At 45.5% G+C, this 21,312-nt stretch overlaps 2 protein-coding genes across 2 annotated transcripts in view; both read right to left on the bottom strand.

The window, feature by feature from the left end:
• Positions 1-10,445, bottom strand: part of LOC121573518 (mucin-5AC) — a 47,974-nt gene extending 37,529 nt beyond the window's left edge. The window contains exon 1 of the mRNA XM_041885570.1: positions 8,560-10,445. Within this exon, the coding sequence (XP_041741504.1) occupies positions 8,560-9,935 (1,376 nt within the window). The 5' untranslated portion in view covers positions 9,936-10,445. The remainder of the gene's footprint in view (positions 1-8,559) is intronic.
• Positions 10,183-21,312, bottom strand: part of LOC121574531 (mucin-5AC-like) — an 11,836-nt gene continuing 706 nt past the window's right edge. Inside the window, exons 2-3 of the mRNA XM_045222761.1 lie at positions 11,130-13,431; positions 10,183-10,218 (exon numbers count right to left, since the gene is read on the bottom strand). Coding sequence (XP_045078696.1) covers positions 10,183-10,218; positions 11,130-12,395 — 1,302 coding nt within the window. The 5' untranslated portion in view covers positions 12,396-13,431. The remainder of the gene's footprint in view (positions 10,219-11,129; positions 13,432-21,312) is intronic.

The raw sequence follows: 21,312 nt of genomic DNA, 5'->3' as shown, positions 1-21,312 counted from the left end.
TCCTCATAGATATCATCCTGACTAACTTACCCTCTAAATACACCTCCGCTGTCTTCAACCAGGATCTCAACGATCACTGCCTTATTGCCTGCGTCCGTAACGGGTCCGCGGTCAAACGACCACCCCTCATCACTGTCAAACGCTCCCTAAAACACTTTAGCGAGCAGGCCTTCCTAATTGACCTGGCCCAGGTATCCTGGATGGATATAGATCTCATTCCGGCAGTAGAGGATGCCTGGTTGTTCTTTAAAAGTAATTTCCTCTCAATCTTAAATAAACATGCCCCATTCAAAAAATACAGAACTAAGAACAGATATAGCCCCTGGTTCTCCTCAGACTTGACTGCCCTTGACCAGCACAAAAACATCCTGTGGCGTACTGCATTAGCATCAAATAGCCCCGCGATATGCAACTTTTCAGGGAAGTTAGGAACCAATATACACAAGCAGTCAGGAAAGCAAAGGCTAACTTTTTTCAAACAGAAATTTGCATCCTGTAGCACTAACTCCAAAAAGTTTTGGGACACTGTAAAGTCCATGGAGAATAAGAGCACTTCCTCCCAGCTGCCCACTGCACTGAGGCTAGGAAACACTATCACCACCGATAAATCTACAATAATCGAGAATTTCAACAAGCATTTTGCTACGGCTGGCCATGCTTTCCACCTGGCTACCACTACCCCGGCCACCAGCTCTGCACCCTCCGCTGCAACTTGCCCATGCCATCCCCCCGCTTCTCCTTCACACAATTTCAGACAGCTGATGTTCTGAAAGAGCTGCAAAATCTGGACCCCTACAAATCAGCTGGGCTAGACAATCTGGACCCTTTCTTTCTAAAACTAGCCGCCGAAATTGTCGCAACCCCTATTACTAGCCTGTTCAACCTCTCTTTCATAACGTCTGAGATCCCCAGAGATTGGAAAGCTGCCGCGGTCATCCCACTCTTCAAAGGGGGTGACACTCTAGATCCAAACTGTTACAGACCTATATCCATCCTGCCCTGCCTTTCGAAAGTATTTGAAAGCCAAGTTAACAAACAGATCACCGACCATTTCGAATCCCACCGTACCTTCTCCGCTATGCAATCCGGTTTCCGAGCTGGTCATGGGTGCACTTCAGCCACGCTCAAGGTCCTAAATGATATTATAACCGCGATCGATAATAGACAGTACTGTGCAGCCGTCTTCATCGACCTGGCCAAGGCTTTCGACTCTGTCAACCACTGCATTCTTATTGGCAGACTAAATAGCCTTGGTTTCTCAAATGACTGCCTCGCCTGGTTAACCAACTACTTCTCAGATAGAGTTCAATGTGTCAAATCGGAGGGCCTGTTGTCTGGACCTATGGCAGTCTCTATGGGGGTGCCACAGGGTTCAATTCTTGGGCCGACTCTTTTCTCTGTGTATATCAATGATGTCGCTCTTGCTGCTGGTGACTCTCAGATCCACCTCTACGCAGACGACACCATTTTGTATACATCTGGCCCTTCATTGGACACTGTGTTAACAAACCTCCAAACGAGCTTCAATGCCATACAACACTCCTTCAGTAGCCTCCAACTGCTCTTAAACACTAGTAAAACTAAATGCATGCTCTTCAATCGAACGCTGCTGGCACCCGGCCACCCGACTAGAATCACCACTCTCGACGGGTCTGACCTAGAGTATGTGGACAACTACAAATACCTAGGTGTCTGGTTAGACTGTAAACTCTCCTTCCAGACTCACATTAAGAATCTCCAATCCAAAGTTAAATCTAGAATCGGCTTCCTATTTCGCAACAAAGCCTCCTTCACTCATGCTGCCAAACATGCCCTCGTAAAACTGACTATCCTACCGATCCTTGACTTCGGCGATGTCATTTACAAAATAGCCTCCAACACTCTACTCAGCAAATTGGATGTAGTCTATCACAGTGCCATCCGTTTTGTCTCCAAAGCCCCATACACTACCCACCACTGTGACGTGTACGCTCTTGTTGGCTGGTCCTCACTACATGTTCGTCATCAAACCACTGGCTCCAGGTCATCTATAAATCACTGCTAGGCAAATCCCCACCTTATCTTAGCTCATTGGTCACCATAGCAGCACCCACCCATAGTCTGCGCTCCAGCAGGTATATCTCACTGGTCATTCCCAAAGCCAACACCTCCTTTGGCCGCCATTCCTTCCAGTTCTCTGCTGCCAATGACTGGAATGAATTGCAAAAATCTCTGAAGCTGGAGACTCTTATCTCCCTCACTAACTTTAAGCATCAGTTGTCAGAGCACCTTACCGATCACTGCACCTGTACACAGCCCATCTGAAATTAGCCCACCCAACTACCTCATCCCTATATTGTTATTTATTTTGCTCTTTTGCACCCCAGTATCTCTATTTGCACATAATCTCTTGCACATCTAGTAGCATTCCAGTGTTAATACTAATTGTAATTATTTTGCGCTATAGCCTATTTATTGCCTTACCTCCATAACTTGCTACATTTGCACACACTGTATATATATTTTCTGTTGTATTTTTGGACTTTATGTTTTTTTACCCCATATGTAACTCTGTGTTGTTGTTTTTATCGCACTGCTTTGCTTTATCTTGGCCAGGTCGCAGTTGTAAATGAGAACTTGTTCTCAACTGGCTTACCTGGTTAAATAAAGGTGAAAAATAAAAAATATAAAAAAGTTTCCCTCTAGGATTTTGCCTGTGCTTAGCTGTATTCCGTTTCTTTTTATCCTAAAACACTCCCTATTCTTTGCTGATGACAACCATACCCATAACATGATGCAGCCACCACCATGCTTGAAAATACGAAGAGTGGTACTCAGCGATGTGTTGTGTTGGATTTGCCCCAAACATAACGCTTTGTATTCAGGAAATAAAGTTAATTTCTTTGTCACACTTTTTGAAGTTTTACTTCAGTGCCTTATTGCAAACAGGATGCATGTTTTGGAATATTTTTGAATTCGTAAAAATGTCTAAAAACATAGTTCCACTTTGACATTATGGGGTATTTTGTGTAGGCCAGTAACATAAAACCAATTTTAAATTCAGGCTGTAACACAACAAAAGTTGGAAAAAGTCAAGGGGTGTGAATATTTTCAGAAGGCACTGAGTGTACAAAACATAAGGAACACTTTCCTAATATTTAGTTGCACGCCCTTTTGCCCTCAGAACAGCCTCAATTGGTCAGGGCATGGACTCTACAAGGTTTCGAAAGCGTTCCACAGGGATGCTGGTCCATGTTGACCCCAGTGCTTCCCACAATTGTGTCAAGTTGGCTGGATGTCCTTTGGGTGGTGGATCATTCTTGATACACACGGGAAACTGTTGAGCGTGAAAAACCCAGCAGTGTTGCAGTTCTTGACACACTCAAATCGGTCCGCCTGGCACCTACTACCATACCCCGTTCAAAGGCACTTACATCTTTTGTCTTGCCCATTCACCCTCTGAATGGCACACACACAATCCATGTATCAATTGTCTCAAGACATAAAAATCCTTCTTTAACCTGTCTCCTTCCATTCATCTACACTGATTGAAGTGGATTTAACAAGTGACATCAATAAGGGATCATAGCTTTCACCTGGATTCACCTGGTCAGTCTATGTCATGGAAAGGTGTTCTTAATGTTCTTAATGTTTTGTACACTCAGTGTATATGGCTCTGAGTACAGTCATAAATGTGCAACCTGGTCTCAAAGCATTTCGTATTCTTCTGTATGTAAATCTGAGACACTCAATTTAGTATGATATGTTACGTTACGTATGTATTAATTTGTGTATGTCCATCACCCATTTCAGAATTTGCAAAACGTACAATATGCTACAAATCGTAAAACGTACAATATGTTACGAATTTGCAAAACGTATGATACGCAACAAATTCTAGCTAGGTGGCTAATGTTAGCTAGCTGCCTAACATTAGCTAGGCTAGGGTTTAGGGTTATGGTTATAGTTAGGGTTAGGGGAAGGGTTAGCTAAAAGGGCTAAGGTTAGGGTTAGTGGAAGGGTTTGCTAACATGCTAAGTAGTTGCAAAGTTGCTAAAGTTGTCAGCGATGAGATTCGATCTTGCAACCTTTGGGTTGCTAGATGTTCGCGTTATAAGAATTCTAGCTAGGTGGCTAACGTTAGCTAGCTGGCTGACGTTAGCTAGGCTAGAGGTTAGGGTTAGGGGTTAGGGTTAAGGTTAGGGTTAAGTTTAGGAATTGGTTATTAGCTAAAATGCTAAAGTTGTCCGTGATGAGATTCGATCTTGAAACCTTTGGGTTGCTAGACGTTTGCATTATACGAATTCTAGCTAGGAGGCTAACGTTAGCTAGCTGGCTAATGTTAGATAGGCTAGGGGTTAGGGTTAGGGTTAAGGGTTAGGGTTAAGGTTAAGTTTAGGAGTTAGGCTAAAGGGTTAAGGTTAGGGTAAGGGTTAGCTAAAAGGTTTAAGGTTAATTTGAGTGTCCTGGATTTACATTTACTATCTTGCGTCTAGTCTATGAGACCAGGCTGAAATATGTCATCCCACTCAAGCTTCATATTAGCAACCACAGTACATTGGTGATTACACCGTTCATGATTACAGACTTTTTCTCCATAGACCACATGCATGTCTTCTCATCTCCTGGAGTTTCCCCCCCCTCCTCTGATGTACCATGTTGGTATGATACCGACGGTGGAGAAATCCGTAAGCAGCTTAGAAATGTGGGAAGTAGATTAATTAAAGTGCTGATGGGAATCGTAAAGGGTTTACACTAAGAGCCTGTGCCGCAACTAAACCCAACGCCTGCACCCACATGACCTCATAATCAGCACTGATCACTATTGCAATGAGGAAATTATGTAGAAATTAGGTGTAACTCCACCCCCAACCCCCCCCCCCATGTATAAAATAAATAAATAATAATAATAATAATGCATATATATTTATCATTTGAAGTTTTGGAAATTTGGGTGGGAATATATAAAGAGTTTTGACTTGTTGTTGACGTGGTGGATTTCATCACTTAGATTTCATCCCTATCTCTCTCTCTCTCCCTCTTTCTTTCATCTGCTATCTCCTTCTCACACCCTCCCCGCTTCTCCTCTCCTCCTCATTTTCATTCTGTCTGCCCAGCACAGCCGTGTTGCCAAAGTATTTACAGCCTCACCATGCTGGGGTTGGCCTATAAATAGATGGGCGGTAGAACAGTAAAGCTCAAATAAAACAAACGTCCATCTGTAATATGAAAAACACAACACATGCTGGATTATAACAGGGTTGCATGCTATTGGTTTTTCTATCTGAGGAGTGATAGCTACCAACAATAACCCTTGATTTTATTCCAGAATGAGAAAGAAAATGTTATTATGCCAAGCTATGATGACATTGTATATTCTGGGGCTGATTCATTTTCACATTGGACAAAACTTTGCACAAACAATAACCTCTCGAAGCAGAGCTAAGACCATTTACTTTCCAGTCCTTTGTGTTTCTGTTTCTGTTTCAGTCCTTTATTCTTATCCTTACCTTATCTTTTCTATAATTCCACTAACCATCCTCCACTTTCTTTAAAGTAAACCAATTAAATAACATTTTTGTTCTCAGAATTAAGTTCTCAGAATTAAGTTATAACAAACAGTTAGATGGCCTACAGTATGGTCAAGCAAGTTAATGTTTCCAACATTTTCGGACTGCTAAAAAACTATTGATTTAGAACCACAGAGAGTTAGGCTACTGCAAGTCGCAAAGAAAACAGGAGCTGCCTCCACTACTACAGCACCATTTCAACATCATCAAATCACCTATGCTTAGTCTAATACAGTGATAACTACAGTGAGGGAAAAAAGTATTTGATCCCCTGCTGATTTTGTACGTTTGCCCACTGACAAAGACATGATCAGTCTATCATTTTAATGGTAGGTTTATTTGAACAGTGAGAGACAGAATAACAACAAAAAAATCCAGAAAAATGCATGTCAAAAATGTTATAAATTGATTTGCATTTTAATGAGGGAAATAAGTATTTGACCCCTCTGCAAAACATGACTTAGTACTTGGTGGAAAAACCCTTGTTGGTAATCACAGAGGTCAGACGTTTCTTGTAGTTGGCCACCAGGTTTGCACACATCTCAGGAGGGATTTTGTCCCACTCCTCTTTGCAGATCTTCTCCAAGTCATTAAGGTTTCGAGGCTGACGTTTGGCAACTCAAACCTTCAGCTCCCTCCACAGATTTTCTATGGGATTAAGGTCTGGAGACTGGCCAGGCCACTCCAGGACCTTAATGTGCTTCTTCTTGAGCCACTCCTTTGTTGCCTTGGCCGTGTGTTTTGGGTCATTGTCATGCTGGAATACCCATCCACGACCCATTTTCAATGCCCTGGCTGAGGGAAGGAGGTTCTCACCCAAGATTTGACGGTACATGGCCCCGTCCATCATCCCTTTGATGCGGTGAAGTTGTCCTGTCCCCTTAGCAGAAAACCACCCCCAAAGCATAATGTTTCCACCTCCATGTTTGACGGTGGGGATGGTGTTCTTGGGGTCATAGGCAGCATTCCTCCTCCTCCAAACATGGCGAGTTGAGTTGATGCCAAAGAGCTCCATTTTGGTCTCATCTGACCACAACACTTTCACCCAATTCTCCTCTGAATCATTCAGATGTTCATTGGCAAACTTCAGACGGGCCTGTATATGTGCTTTCTTGAGCAGGGTGACCTTGCAGGCGCTCCAGGATTTCAGTCCTTCACAGTGTAGTGTGTTACCAATTGTTTTCTTGGTGACTATGGTCCCAGCTGCCTTGAGATCATTGACAAGATCCTCCCGTGTAGTTCTGGGCTGATTCCTCACCGTTCTCATGATCATTGCAACTCCACGAGGTAAGATCTTGCATGGAGCCCCAGGCCGAGGGAGATTGACAGGTCTTTTGTGTTTCTTCCATTTGCGAATAATCACACCAACTGTTGTCACCTTCTCACCAAGCTGCTTGGCGATGGTCTTGTAGCCCATTCCAGCCTTGTGTAGGTCTACAATCTTGTCCCTGACATCCTTGGAGAGCTCTTTGGTCTTGGCCATGGTGGAGAGTTTGGAATCTGATTGATTGATTGTGTCTGTGGACAGGTGTCTTTTATACAGGTAACAAGCTGAGATTAGGAGCACTCCCTTTAAGAGTGTGCTCCTAATCTCAGCTCGTTACCTGTATAAAAGACACCTGGGAGCCAGAAATCTTTCTGATTGAGGGGGTAAAATACTTATTTCCCTCATTAAAATGCAAATCAATTTATAAAATTTTTGACATGCGTTTTTCTGGATGTTTTTGTTGTTATTCTGTCTCTCACTGTTCAAATAAACCTACCATTAAAATTATAGACTGATCATGTCTTTGTCAGTGGGCAAACGTACAAAATCAGCAGGGGATCAAATACTTTTTTCCCTCACTGTAAAAGATACCAAAAACGATTTAGTCCAATATATGTAAGCTAAATATGATGTGGCTGTCCATGGTACTGATTTCTGTGTGTGTGTGTGTGTGTGTGTGCGTGTGTGTGTGTGTGCATGAGTGCAAGTAGAAAAAACATGTTGACTCACCCTACTTGTAGAGAAATGCCAATGCCATCCTCCTCTCTTTCATGTTGTCGAAACAGTCTATGACTCTGTCATGCAGTACACGCTTTTAGTTTTTGTTATCCTAGTTACCTGGCTAAAATGCTTGCTCGCTAGCCTAACTTCCTTTCATGGGCAACGATGAGCCAGCTAGTTAACATGTAGCCTGCTACATCTAGCTACATATTGAACTTCCATCGTCTCAGGCAAGGGGCACAATGTATGACATTTATGGTTGGATCAGAATCGCTGTTATAATCATTGGCCAGTACGGAGAATTAAGTAACACCACAAGTCCAAAAGTCCAAATCCCTATCTCCATCCATGGCTAATTTAGGAAATGGCCAATTTTAGCTACCTAGTTAGCCATCGGAGGACAACAACACAACGAGATGCAACAATTCAAGTTTTATCTTTTGATGTGATGTGATTGATGTGAAGCCAAATCCAAACTGTCTTCCCTTGATACTTTTGGGTGCACCAGGACCATTCACAGTTGAGCTCGCTCAGTTTAGTTCAACGCTGATTGGCTTTTATTTGATACTTTTTGGATCAAAGGAGGCCAAATGCTCACTGGCTTCCCTTGCATTCAATGCTATGGGGCAGCAACTATGTCATACTCTTTTGGACCAGACAGCATCAGATACATGGCCTACACATACAGAGACAGAGGGACGCTGTTTTGCTCGCTCAGATGCTTTCTCCAGTGAGATACATTCAGCCTCTTGCGAATTGAAGGAAAATTATGAAACACAGAGAGACGAAATATCAATTATTTCCTTGGTACATTTTTGGGGGAAGCATGGCTTCTCTTGGCATCCATGAATATACGCGACTGTATAATTATAACATTGTCCCCAAGCAGGCATTATGTATGGTCTTGAGTTTTTCATGGTCATCGCCCTTTAATTTTAATTTGTCAGGTCATATTCAGAGCCCTAATTGGGAACAAAAAGGTAATTGCCGATGATCTGTGTTGGCTCAGTGGGACTCACTCACCCTTCTCTCTCTGCCTCCTTCTTCTCCAGGTCCTGAATAACATCCAGCAGGACCTTGATGGTATTCTGGCTGGTCTCCAAGACACCTTCCAGGCTGTGCAGCTGGGTCTGCAGGCTGCGGATGTCGTGCAGGGGCCCGTTGGGGCCCATCAGTTTTTCTGCCACCCAGGTGGGATCCAGTTTACTCCTGGCCCCTGACACCAGCCCCCCCAGGATCTCCTGCACCTGCCTCAGTGTGTCTGCCTGGGTGGAGGTCAGGGGCCTGGCCGTGGAGCCCCCTCCAGAGCCAGAGCAGCCCCGGGCCCCGGAGGGGCACTGGCCGGGGGGGAGAGCATGCTGGCTGTTGGGGGTGTTGGGCCCAGAGCAGAGCATCTTATGGAGGGCCCCAAGCTGAGCCCCCAGCTGAGCCTGAGCCTGGCCCAGGCAGGTGGGTCTGGGGATGGCCTTGGTTGGCGAAGAGCCCTGGTCCCCCTGGTTCCCCTTCAGAGGGACCTCCAGGGGTGTTTGAGCTCTGTGTTTCAGAGAACTGGCTCGGGGACAATGCACAGGTGACCTTGATTTCCCTGACTTCTCCTTCTCACTTGCCCGCCTGAGCAGGGGTGCCCGGTGGGCCGAGCCTGAGGTGCAGTTCACCCCCTCCTTACGTGGGGTGTACGGGGGAGGAGGCGGGGGTGGTGGTGGAAGTATCCTCCTCTCCCCTCTACACTCCCACTCTATCACCCTCCTGTACTGAGTGCTGCAGTGTTGGGCCTGAGGTGGGGGGGTGTAGGGGGGTGCAGGCCGAAATGTGGAAGCATAGAGGGGCACAGTTTTTGTGGGAGTGGCACAAGATGGACCCGTTGGAAGTGTATGGTAGGATTTTACCATTGGAGGCGGGGAATTGCCGCTTTTTACGATGCGAGAGGGAGAGGAGCAGTATTTTATGGTTTGGATTTGAATGTGGGCGGAGTAGGAAGGAACTACTGGAGGTTGGGAGGAGCAGGGTGGTATGGTCTGACATGGGGGGTTCCCAGGTGGTATGGTCTGAATTAAAGAGATGTAGGGAGGGGCAGTTTGGGTTGGTGGGTGGCACGATGTCACAGTTGGAGGTGGAGAGGTGCAGTAGATTACTGTTTGATTTAAGGAGGAGCAGGGTGGGACAGTTTGTGTTAGGATGGTGCAGGGGGCTATAGTTGGAGTTGGTGTGGTGGGGCAAGTTGGGGCTGAGTAGGAGGCTATAGATGGAGTTGGGGTAGTGGGACAAGATGGGGCTGAATATGGGGCTATCGTTGGAGTTGGAGTCAGGGTGGTTGGGCAAGTTGGGGCTGAGTATGGGGCTATTGTTGGAGTTGGAGTCGGGGTGGTGGTGCAAGTTGGGGCTGAGCAGGGGGATATCATTGGAGTTGGGGTTGGGGTGGTGGGGCAAAATGGGGCAGTGTAGGTGGCTAGAACAGGAGTTGGTTTTGGGTTGGGGCAAATTGGGGCTGTGTCGGGGACTATCGTTGGAGTTGGTGGTTGGGTGGGCCAATTTGGAATTGAGGCTGTGGTTGTAGTTGTGGTGGTGCATGTTGGTTTGATTTGAATCAGGGAGGTACAGGATGGGACAGGTTCAGTTTGTATAGCGTGATGTGGAGTGGTTTGAGCTTTAGATGGAAGCACAGTCGGAGGAAGCACTGATTTTCTGGGGGGAGATGTACAGGTGGACTCAGTCTGGGAGGTGCAAGGCAGAACCACTAGTGGGGGTGTTGCACAACGTGGATGGGTGGAGATTGGCACAGTTTTAGGTAAGGAGGCATAGAGAGGCACAGTCTGAGTTTGGGAGGTAGTGGGTCCCACAGTAGAAGGAGGTGAGGAGGTATAGGGTCCCACAGTAGAAGGAGGTGAGGAGGTGGAGGGTCCCACAGTAGAAGGAGGTGAGGAGATGGAGGGTCCCACAGTAGAAGGAGGTGAGGAGGTGGAGGGTCCCACAGTAGAAGGAGGTGAGGAGGTGGAGGGTCCCACAGTAGAAGGAGGTGAGGAGATGGAGGGTCCCACAGTAGAAGGAGGTGAGGAGATGGAGGGTCCCACAGTAGAAGGAGGTGAGGAGATGGAGGGTCCCACAGTAGAAGGAGGTGAGGAGGTGGAGGGTCCCACAGTAGAAGGAGGTGAGGAGATGGAGGGTCCCACAGTAGAAGGAGGTGAGGAGGTGGAGGGTCCCACAGTAGAAGGAGGTGAGGAGGTGGAGGGTCCCACAGTAGAAGGAGGTGAGGAGATGGAGGGTCCCACAGTAGAAGGAGGTGAGGAGATGGAGGGTCCCACAGTAGAAGGAGGTGAGGAGATGGAGGGTCCCACAGTAGAAGGAGGTGAGGAGATGGAGGGTCCCACAGTAGAAGGAGGTGAGGAGATGGAGGGTCCCACAGTAGAAGGAGGTGAGGAGGTGGAGGGTCCCACAGTAGAAGGAGGTGAGGAGATGGAGGGTCCCACAGTAGAAGGAGGTGAGGAGATGGAGGGTCCCACAGTCGAGGGAGGTGGGAAAGTGGAGGGACTGTCAGTTTGTGTTTGGGTGGTGCAGGGCTGCACAGATGAGGGAGGTGGGTAGGTGGAGGATCCCACAGTCGAGGGAGGTGGGGAGGTGGAGGATCCCACAGTCGAGGGAGGTGGGGAGGTGGAGGATCCCACAGTCGAGGGAGGTGGGGAGGTGGAGGATCCCACAGTCGAGGGAGGTGGGGAGGTGGAGGATCCCACAGTCGAGGGAGGTGGGGAGGTGGAGGATCCCACAGTTGAGGGAGGAGAGGAGGTGGATGGTCCCACAGTAGAGGGAGGTGGGGAGGTGGAGGATCCCACAGTTGAGGGAGGTGAGGAGGTAGATGGTCCCACAGTAGAGGGAGGTGGGGAGGTGCAGGGCTGTACTGTCGAGGGAGGTGGGGTGTTAGGGGGGGAGACACAGGGACTGTCCGTTTGCATCGGGGTGGTACAGTAGGACACCTCCCTCCCTGGGTCACTGATAGCACGGTTTATGCGCCGCCTTCTCCTCCTCACTTGGGACGGAGTTGCACTCCCCTGGTGTTTAGGAGGGGAAGAACAAGAAGAGTTATGCCAGGAAGAGTCCATGTGATTCCCAACAGCAGGGGAGTTAGCGTTAGCCTCAGTAGTCCTGAGGCACTGGGTTTGGTCCACCAATCCCTGTTTAGCCTTAGACCCAGGGCCATTTCCATCTCTGGATGCAGGCTCTGAAAGGTAGTTGTGGGTAGTGTAGTACTCATCATGTTCGTTGTCCTGTTTGTTGTCCCCATACACCCCCACCGAGTCCCCCACGCTGCAGACTTTTGAGAGCACAGAGGGCTTGGGCTTCTGGAGGCGGGGGGAGGTCTGGATGGCCATGCTAGTGCACTGCCTCCGGGAGAGGGGCAGCGTGAGGGAGCACGGCCGCGGGGGTGATGGTGGTGGTGCCCAGCAGCGGCGCACCGGCCCTGGGGTGAGCGGGTGAGGGGGCGCCCGAGCCAAAAACGCTGCCACCACCTCAATGGTGTCTGCCATGTCCCCTCGGACTGCCCCCACCACCGAGGCCTCTGTTAGCCATCCCTGGGGGGCCATGGGGCTTGTGGGGCTGTTCTTTCGGAAGGGGTGGGGGCTGTCACGCTCAGCGGCAGTCCTCTGGTAGCTCTTGGCTCCAGTGGTTCCGCCGCCTAGTCCATCCTCCAGGTCTTTGAAGCGGACCTGGTGGGTGCGGTTGCGGCGGCGCTTGAGGCGGCTCTCGATATCCGGCGAGTCGCGGTTGAGCAGCACGGAGCGCACAGTCATGGCGCCAGGCAGGTTGTCGGCGGTCTTGCTGTTGGTGTGTTGGCCAGTGACCAAGTGATTAGTCTCTTTGCTCACCATGTCTCCTGTGGCGTATTGTTCTTCCCCCCGACATCCACAGTCTCTGCAGGCCGTTTAATGTGTGAAATCCACTGTCAGAGAGTAATTCTATTCTATTCTATCTATCTCAATGCAATTTGTCTGTTGACTATTAGCTTATTCTCTATGACAATGGGAGACCTGTATTATCGGATTTGTTGAGCTGGAGTGCCATCACCAAGCAGATCTGGGGAGACAGCTGTAGTTTGTTGGTTTGAGTGATCATGGAGATGATTGGAGATAACTGTCACACTGCAGTGCTGCTTGTCCTGTCATCCCCCTTCTGCAGCACTCCAAAGGACTAGTCCTTTCTCAGGTGTGCGTGTGTGTTGCTCTGGCTATCTGACTTCCTGAGAGATGTAACCAAAGCCAGACGGTCTGTACTTTGCTCAGACTACAGATAGAGAGAACTGTATCCTGAACTTCAGCATCATAAAATAAGTCTTCAGGGTGACCGGATTCTCATAGTCCAAAGAACTTCATTAATTTATGATAATAGTCCACTTAGAGTCCTGATTTCCTTATAGATCCGTTCTATATAGTCACATTAAAAGTATAATTGATGTCAGCACATTAAACATGGGAGCAAGTGCCAACTTAAAGCATGGCTCAAATCTCCTTCATACAATATCTACATCTAAAAGAGGACATTTCACATGAAATAAGTCACACAGTTCTGTTGCATGACTCCTGGATACAGTCAGCTCCAACGTAGTCCAAATAATATCCCAAAAGATGGAATCGTGATGGGGGCACGGTATCTACCGGCGAATAGGCATGACTCCCCTGAATACACTTTGTCCATCCTTCCAATCACCGAATCTGCAGGCTGGCCCTTCCAACCAACTCAGTATTGTCCCACGGGGCTGGAGGGAGATTGGATTGCTAAGGAGTGGGACAACGTTGTGTTTCTCTTTCGCGTTCTCACGTTTTCTCTCTCTTTTTTTTCTCTTCCGATACCTTTTCTCAGTGACTCATCTTCCACTCATCTTGCTGGATAACAGGATAGCCCAGGTTCCTGAGGTGACCAGAGAGAGAGAGAGAGAGATATACAAGAGATAAGACAAGATAAGTCATCAGCGCCCCCCTCCACCCCCAGGCATTTAGGCATTAACCTTATCTAGAAATAGAGAGCGAGAGAGAGAGAGTGTGTGCGTGTGTGTGTGTGTGTGTGTGTGTGTGTGTGTGTGTGTGTGTTTGTGTGTGAGAGAGAGAAACAGAATAAGACATTAAGAGAGAAGAGATAAAATAAAATCTAAACATATCCTTTCAGTGATTGACAAATGTCCAGTCGTAACAAGATGCTTTGTGACAAGAAGCAAGCCTAGTTTCCTGAGGTCTGACGGTCTCTCTGCGGAGCCAGAGACAATTAGTGTTGCCTCACAGCCTAGCGGTTATTTAGGGAATAGGGACCCCATGGGGCTTAATTACGTTTACTTATTTTCGTATTTCTATTTTTTTAAAGAGGAACATCTTTGTCAATTCCACGCCCCCGCCGTCAACCTTTTAAAAGCATGATTATTAGGATGAATTATGATTACAGTCACGCTTGACGGGCCCAAGGAGGGGATGGCGAAGGAACCGTGGGCTCCTGCACTGATGTGTATTAGTTAGTGGATGTGGAAACCAGAATTTCATCCTTGTTTTACTTCCTTGTTACCGCTGCAGTGTGGATCTATGTACCGATGATCTGCTTAAATGTGACTCACTGAGGAGCGTGTATCAGACTTGCTAAAGATTATACTTCATCGTCGCTACATTGAAACACACTTTAGTGGAGACACAGTCATTCACTTGAATTATAATGATTTTGTTGTTATAGTTATCGTGCTGGATGTGGATGGACCTTTATAAATAATGAATGATCATCACAGCCTTGAAACATTATAGTGGGAGGACAGACATTTGCTTGAATTAGAATAATTTTTTTTGTCGTTAGAGTTATCATGCTGTAGCTCAGATGGTAGAACATGGCGCTTACAACGCCAGGATATTGGATTCGATTCCTGGGACCACCCGTATGTAAAAAATGTATGCACGCATGACTGTAGTCACTTTGGATAAAAGTGTCTGCTAAAAATAATGTACTTTTTACTCCATACATTTTCCCTGACACCCAAAAGTACTCGTAACATTTTCAATGCTTAGCAGGACAGGAAAATTGTCCAATTCACACACTTATCAAGAGAACATCCCTGGTCATCCCTACTGCCTCTGATCTGGTGGACTCACTAAACACAAATGCTTCGTTTGTAAATTATGTCTGAGTGTTGGAGTGTGCCCCTGGCTATCCATAAATTAGTGCTGTCTGGTTTGCTTAATAATAGCTCAGTTGGTATAGCATGGCGTTTGCAACGCCAGGGTTGTGGGTTCGATTCCCACGGGGGGCAAGTATGAAAAAATGTATGCACTCACTAACTGTAAGTCACTCTGGATAAGAGCGTCTGCTAAATGACTAAAATTTATTATGAAATGATTTATACTTTTCCTTTTGATACTTAAGGAAATGTTAGCAATTACATTGACTTTTGATACTTAAGTATATTTAAAACCAAATACATTTAGACATTTACTCAAGTAGTATTTTACTTGGTGAATTTCTATTAAGGTAGGTTTACGTTTACTCAAGTATGACAACTGGGTACTTTTTCCACCAATGCATTTTTTTTTCCTGTTTATGGTCAAACTTTAATCGAAACTATTTCATAACCTTGATGGTCATACTACCCATTTCTCCTTCTGTCTCTCCTCAATGTTCCTTCTCTCCGAGAGAGTTTTTCATTCACCCTTCACCCTGACAGATTTCCCAAGTTCCACTCGTTGCAGGACCATTACCCTCCCCTCATTCTCCTCCATGTCAACCCAATTCCACCCACTCCCTTCCTTTCTTTCATCTGCCATTCCTCCCTTTTGTCCTGTTTTTAAAAAAAACTCTCATCCTATCTCCACCCCTCTTTTTCTCATCCTCTCTTTCTCTCCCATTATCCTCATATTTTCTCTCAGTTTCTCTCATCCTTCCTCACCTTCTCTCTCTCATCCTCTCATCCACCTCCTCTACCTCCTACCCTCACTTTCTTCCCTCCCATTCAGTCTGCAAACTGACCTCAGATCAAGAGTCACGCTGACAGACAGTTTAATGAATCCAGTGCTTCTTAATGCTCGGCACACTCTGGAGGCCCAGCCTTTCCTCATGTGACATTTCCATGCAAAGCTTTATTGGCAGACAACAGATAAATCAGCAGCCAGGAGAGGTGAAGGTGTTCAGCGGAATAATGTCAGCCGGGTTATAACTCTCCGTTGTTATTATTTCAGATTTACTAGGTTCCACCTTAGAGAGGTTCCTACCTCTCCCCTGGGCCTACACCTTAGAGAGGTTCCTACCTCAGTCCCAGGCCTACACCTTAGAGAGGTTCCTACCTCTCCCCCGGGCCTACACCTTAGAGGTTCCTACCTCTCCCCCGGGCCTACACCTTAGAGAGGTTCCTACCTCAGTCCGGGGCCTGCCAACATGAAAACACAGAGTGAGTGTGAGTGTGCGAGATGCGGTGTGGAGGCGCAAAGGTCATGTTTGATCTCTGTGCTTCCTAACCAATGTTGACATTGAGAGATGAAAAGGGATATAGTGTACATATACAGGGTATAACAGATATACAGAGGAGATGAGAGAGGCTAAGGCTTGTGTTACATATTTCATATTTGATTTCTCGTGATCTTACAAATTATGTTTAATTAAAATAAAGCACCTTGGAGTTTTGGCTGTGTGTGTGTGTATGTGTTTTTTTAAGGGGATGCAGGCAGAGTGCTGCAGATTGAATTGTTATGTAAAGGCGTGTCAGATTAGATTGTCTGGGCATGGCTAACTTTATCCGACAGGACAGTGTACACGCACAGCCACCAACAGAGGAAGGGGGAGAGGGGGATGGGGGTGAGGAGGGGGGAAGGTAGATAGACATGTGTGGGTGGAGAGAGAGGGTGGGTGGATATATTTAGAGAGAGAAGAGAGAGATAGAAAAAGACAATGAGACACATAGCTGGAGAGCTGTGGGGGGTGGGTGTAGGCGAGAGGAGGGAGGGAGGGAGGGAGGGAGGGGAACAACCTCCTCGCAGCGGAGGACAGGAAATGCCATGGTTAGGGTTCAGTGAAGTGATAAATAAGTAGAATCAGTGTATCAGGGCGTTTAAGGGGGAACTGGAGAGGAAATAAGAAAAAAAAAAGCAAATGGGAGAGAGAGAAGAGATACCTGCAAAGCAAATGGGAGAGAGAGAAGAGATACCTGTACAGCAAAGGGGATTGGATTTATAGAGCGATGAGATGACTGAACAAAGGCACATAATCTATAGGCAGGCACAGCAAGACATAAGGCAATAGTGATGGGTTCTCCTGTGGTAATATTTATATGGCCAGGCGGAATAGAGGCAATAGTGGTGTGTTTGTTGTGTGTGTGTGTGAGAGAGAGAGAGAGAGAGAGAGAGAGAGAGAGAGAGAGAGAGAGAGAGAGAGAGAGAGAGAGAGAGAGAGAGAGAGAGAGAGAGAGAGAGAGAGAGAGAGACCAATTTAGTAAACATCTCCTAGGAACAGCTTCTAGGTAGGTACACATTGTATTACGTGTGTTTATAACTGTAATTTATGAAGTAGATTAAGGTTCTCGCTACAGAGGTTTCTCCTGGGAAAATATTTCATTATATTTGATAATGACCCACTAAACACACGTGCGTGAGCACAAACACGAAGACCTGTGCACACACACACACACACACACCACACACACGAGCGTGCACATGCACACACACATCGGCCCATCAAATATTTCCCATAAATCCTACTATAAATGTAGTGGGGACTGTGTGCAACATATTAGCTGTGGTACAGTGAGCAACACTAAACAAGACTCCAGGCTAGAGCTGAGCCCACCCCTCTAATAAGTAGGCTGACCAGACAAGACCCCATATAGCAGGGGCACGAGATAGCCATTCACAGAACAATATGTTTTCACAGGTGCCAGGCTACATTACAATAGAAATCTAGATAGCTGGACAGCCAGTGGCTACAGCTATGTAACAGTTAAGTCTTAGAGCCTACTGCAAGCTCTGTCTGATGTGAAGCTTGCTGAGAATATCACTGCATTGGATCATAATGGAAGGTTAAAAAAAATATATATATATATATTTTATATATATATATATATATTTTTGCAACTGCCTGTATAGAGCTTTGAGGATATATAAACTATATTACTACTAGACCGAAAATGTGACACTGTACATTAACTACCAAACAAATTGAACCAGCTGGTTAGCTCGTTACAGTGCATTTGTGCTTATAAGCATATTACTTCATAGCTAGCTAGCTATACTACAGATAATCCTGCTGCTAGCTAGCTACAGTAATGTTTCCGACAGCGCATCAAACCAAGGTATTCTGTGCACCACAGAACTGTGTTGGATTCCGGAGCAAAAGCCTGGGCATTAGCTCCGTGAGGCGGAGTGAGACTTTAGGTTTAAGGGAAGATTCCTTGTGACTCCCAGGCTCAATATTTTTAACAAACTACCTCCCAGTTTGAAGTTAGCCCCTAGCTGGATTACTCACAACTTTTGCAATGTGTAGCTAGGTATATATCCAATTGGCGACAGATTTTCATGCGAATATTGAAAAATCTGAATAAAGAAAATATGCGCATTTTCCAACCAGTGGTGTTTCCACTGTGGTGTCGAGAAAACTATGCTGAGATGCTGTGAGAACAAGAATTCCGCTGACACTGTCCTTTGATTATAAAGGTTTATTATATCAAAGTATTTCAGCGTCAATTTACAGATATCTGTCGATATCTGGAGAATAACCGGACCCCAATCTGTAATATGTTATTCTGTCCTCCTTTGTTTTAACCAAGTATTTATATCCTATGCCCTATGTAACATAATATGGGTGTTTTCCCTACCGACCAATCCCAGGAGGCCACCTAACAGACTTCCTCGGCTTTAGGGTGCCCCTATAGAACTACTCCCCAGATGCTCCCTTAAGCTTAGTCAACATCCTCTAAAACCATTTGAAACCATTAGCAAAGTCATAAATTCCTCAGATACCACACCACCAAACGGAATTGTTGCGGATAAATATCAGTGCGTGATGACATTGTGCACAAAAAATTTACTTTTTCGCTTAAGTTTTCATGTACAGAATAAAAATCAAACGTTCAATGTGTTTCCATCGCATTTTCAACTCTAGTGATAGTTTTGTCACAAAACTGTTGCAGATACAGTGCAGGTAGGTTAGTCTACAATACATGATGAGATTATTATGGCTAAGAGCGAGAATATTTGTATTTGTCAAACGGCAGTCAAGCATCAATCATCATGTTACCAGAATAAGACCCTCGATATTTATTGGAATGGAGCATCAAGCTCATACCTTGCACTTTCACCACCCTGTGAAGTTCATCATAATTTATTTCATCTGTAGCCTAATAAACTGCAAGGTTTCCCGAGTCGTATTGGGAGGACCACACACCATGTCATCGTGTGACTCCAAATTTACTTCGATATGATAGTTATTATATCAATATTTGCACATAAAGGCATTTCCAACGCCATTTCTCACATAATACATTTTACTGACAAAAGGATTCCACCATATCAAATGAACAAATTATGTCTGTATTTATAAAACTGTACCGAAACATCCTGTTTCCATCACAGCTGTCGTGATTTTGTCATAAATGATTTGTTCTGTCTGTGCTTTCTTGACCCAAATCCAATACCAGAGAAGGAAAACATATGTAGGACAGCAGCTTGCTCTCTTAGGCCAGTGAGAAGTTCCAGCGATACAACATTACCATCTTCAGGAAGCTAATTCAAGGGGATTTAACAATTTGAGACGTTCAACAGCCGGCAAACTGGTTGCAATGACGTCATTATGCTGTTTTATTTTAACTTCGTGGTCAGGTTATATACTGGTTGGAAAATTATATTTTGTAAGCGTCTTTTTAGCAACCAGAAAAATACGTATTTATCTGGTTGTAATCTGGGTACCTTGATAGCGTCATGAAAAATAGACGTCTTTATCTGGCTGCAACAGAGATGGTTCAGTTGTAATCTGGTTATGAAAACATCTTCTAAACCAAAAAAACAACATGTTACAACCAGAATTCAACGTCATTATAGCCTCATGTGCCAAATGTTCCCACTGGATCAGTACCGTTTTCCCCTGATATCTCGACATGTCTCCCACGTGAGAAAAGAAAGGATGTAAAGTCACATTTTGTGACCCATGCCAGGTGGTTGGGTGGCTTGGTCTCAGAGGCCTGAAAACATGGCAACAGGTGGTGTGGCGTACACTGTCCAGGCCATGGCACACTATGAACATACATTCCCTAGGGGGTCCTTCTCTGGGCTGGCAAGATGTTGTGCTACAATGTCCGTCTGGCCCAATGTCCCAAGAGCACATCACTGTATGTCAGTAATAGGAAGGCTCATCCTGACATTACAGTTGGACAGTTGGGCAATCAGACCATTTTACATCAGACCATTTTAATCTAATCCATATTTTACTGGGTAAATTGACTTAGAACACATCCTCAAAATGAACGGGGGATGAATGAATAACTGGGGAGAAATAAAGGTAGAGAATGAAAAAGAGGTAGATGAGGAAAGAAAAAAGCTGTGAAGAGGGGACGAGAATGAAAGAGATAGAGAGATGGAGGGAGAGTGAGGAATGGGTGAGGTGGATGAAGCGAGAGATTGAAAGGAAAAGACAGGGAGGTAGAGACAGAGAGATGATGATGATGATGGCAGAAACAGCAAGGTTCCATTTCTGTCGAGGAGCCTAAACCGACCCCTAAAAATGCACAGTGATGAGATGAGATAAAAGGGGAAAAGCGGGAGACAGGGAGGAGAGAAAGGAAACGCAGGATGACAGACAGGACTATCAGCACAGCGTTTCCACAAAGAGGAAACAGGGGGGTTAGAGTGTAGTGTATATGCGCGCGTGTGTGCGAGGGGTGCATGCATATTGATGTTCACGTTTAAATGAGTATGTGAGCGTGAGTATGATATTGTTACGATTGTTTTTTTGTTTTTTGTTTTTTGTTTTTTACATCTGTGTAACCTATGGGTGAGATGACAACACACACACTGTAAAAAATAAATAATAATAAGTGTCAACTAAACAATTTACTGAAAACCAGGACTCCAGTACACTATCCTTTATGGTCAAGGTGACTGTTTTCTATTGACTTTGTTCTCTGGGTGTGTTAAATTACGTTTCCTGTGTGTTAGAATAAAGAACACTTTGAGAAGGTTGGGTGGGTGAAGGATTTAGATCAAGAAAGCATTATTTACAATATCACATTGGAACAGTTACAGTGTGCATCATTAAATACACACACAGACAGTGTAAACAAAGGCATGCCTTTCATGATGCGCACAGACAGTGTACACGCGTGCTCTCTTAAATACGTAGACCCCTACACACTCTCACTCATGGAAAATATGAACTGACAGCATTCTAGGGTGACAGGTAGCCTAGCGGTTAGAGTGTTGGGCCAGTTACTGAAAGGTTACTGGTTTGAATACCCAAGCCAACAAGTTGAAAGATCTGTTACGGTGCCCTTGAGCAAGGCACTTCACCCTAATTTGCTCCAGTGGCGTTGTGCTACTATGACTGACCCTGTCAAACAACACATTTCACTACACCTATCCGGTGTATGTGACAATAAAAAATGTTCTATATATTTTTTTTCTGCTTCAATCTGCAAACCTGCATCTCTGACAACCCAATCCAAGCCCCTTGGTCTTTAACGCTTCTCATAAAGATCTCACATACAACTCCCACACCTGCTGTAAAGCACATCCCAACACACACACACACACACACACACACAGCTTTCTCTCCCATTAATTTCCC

This window comes from Coregonus clupeaformis, chromosome 9 (genome assembly GCF_020615455.1).
Source record: "Coregonus clupeaformis isolate EN_2021a chromosome 9, ASM2061545v1, whole genome shotgun sequence".
In the NCBI taxonomy this organism is placed as follows: Eukaryota; Metazoa; Chordata; class Actinopteri; order Salmoniformes; family Salmonidae; genus Coregonus; species Coregonus clupeaformis.
Note: the sequence above shows the minus strand (reverse complement) of the source record. Positions and strands in the feature narration are given on the sequence as shown.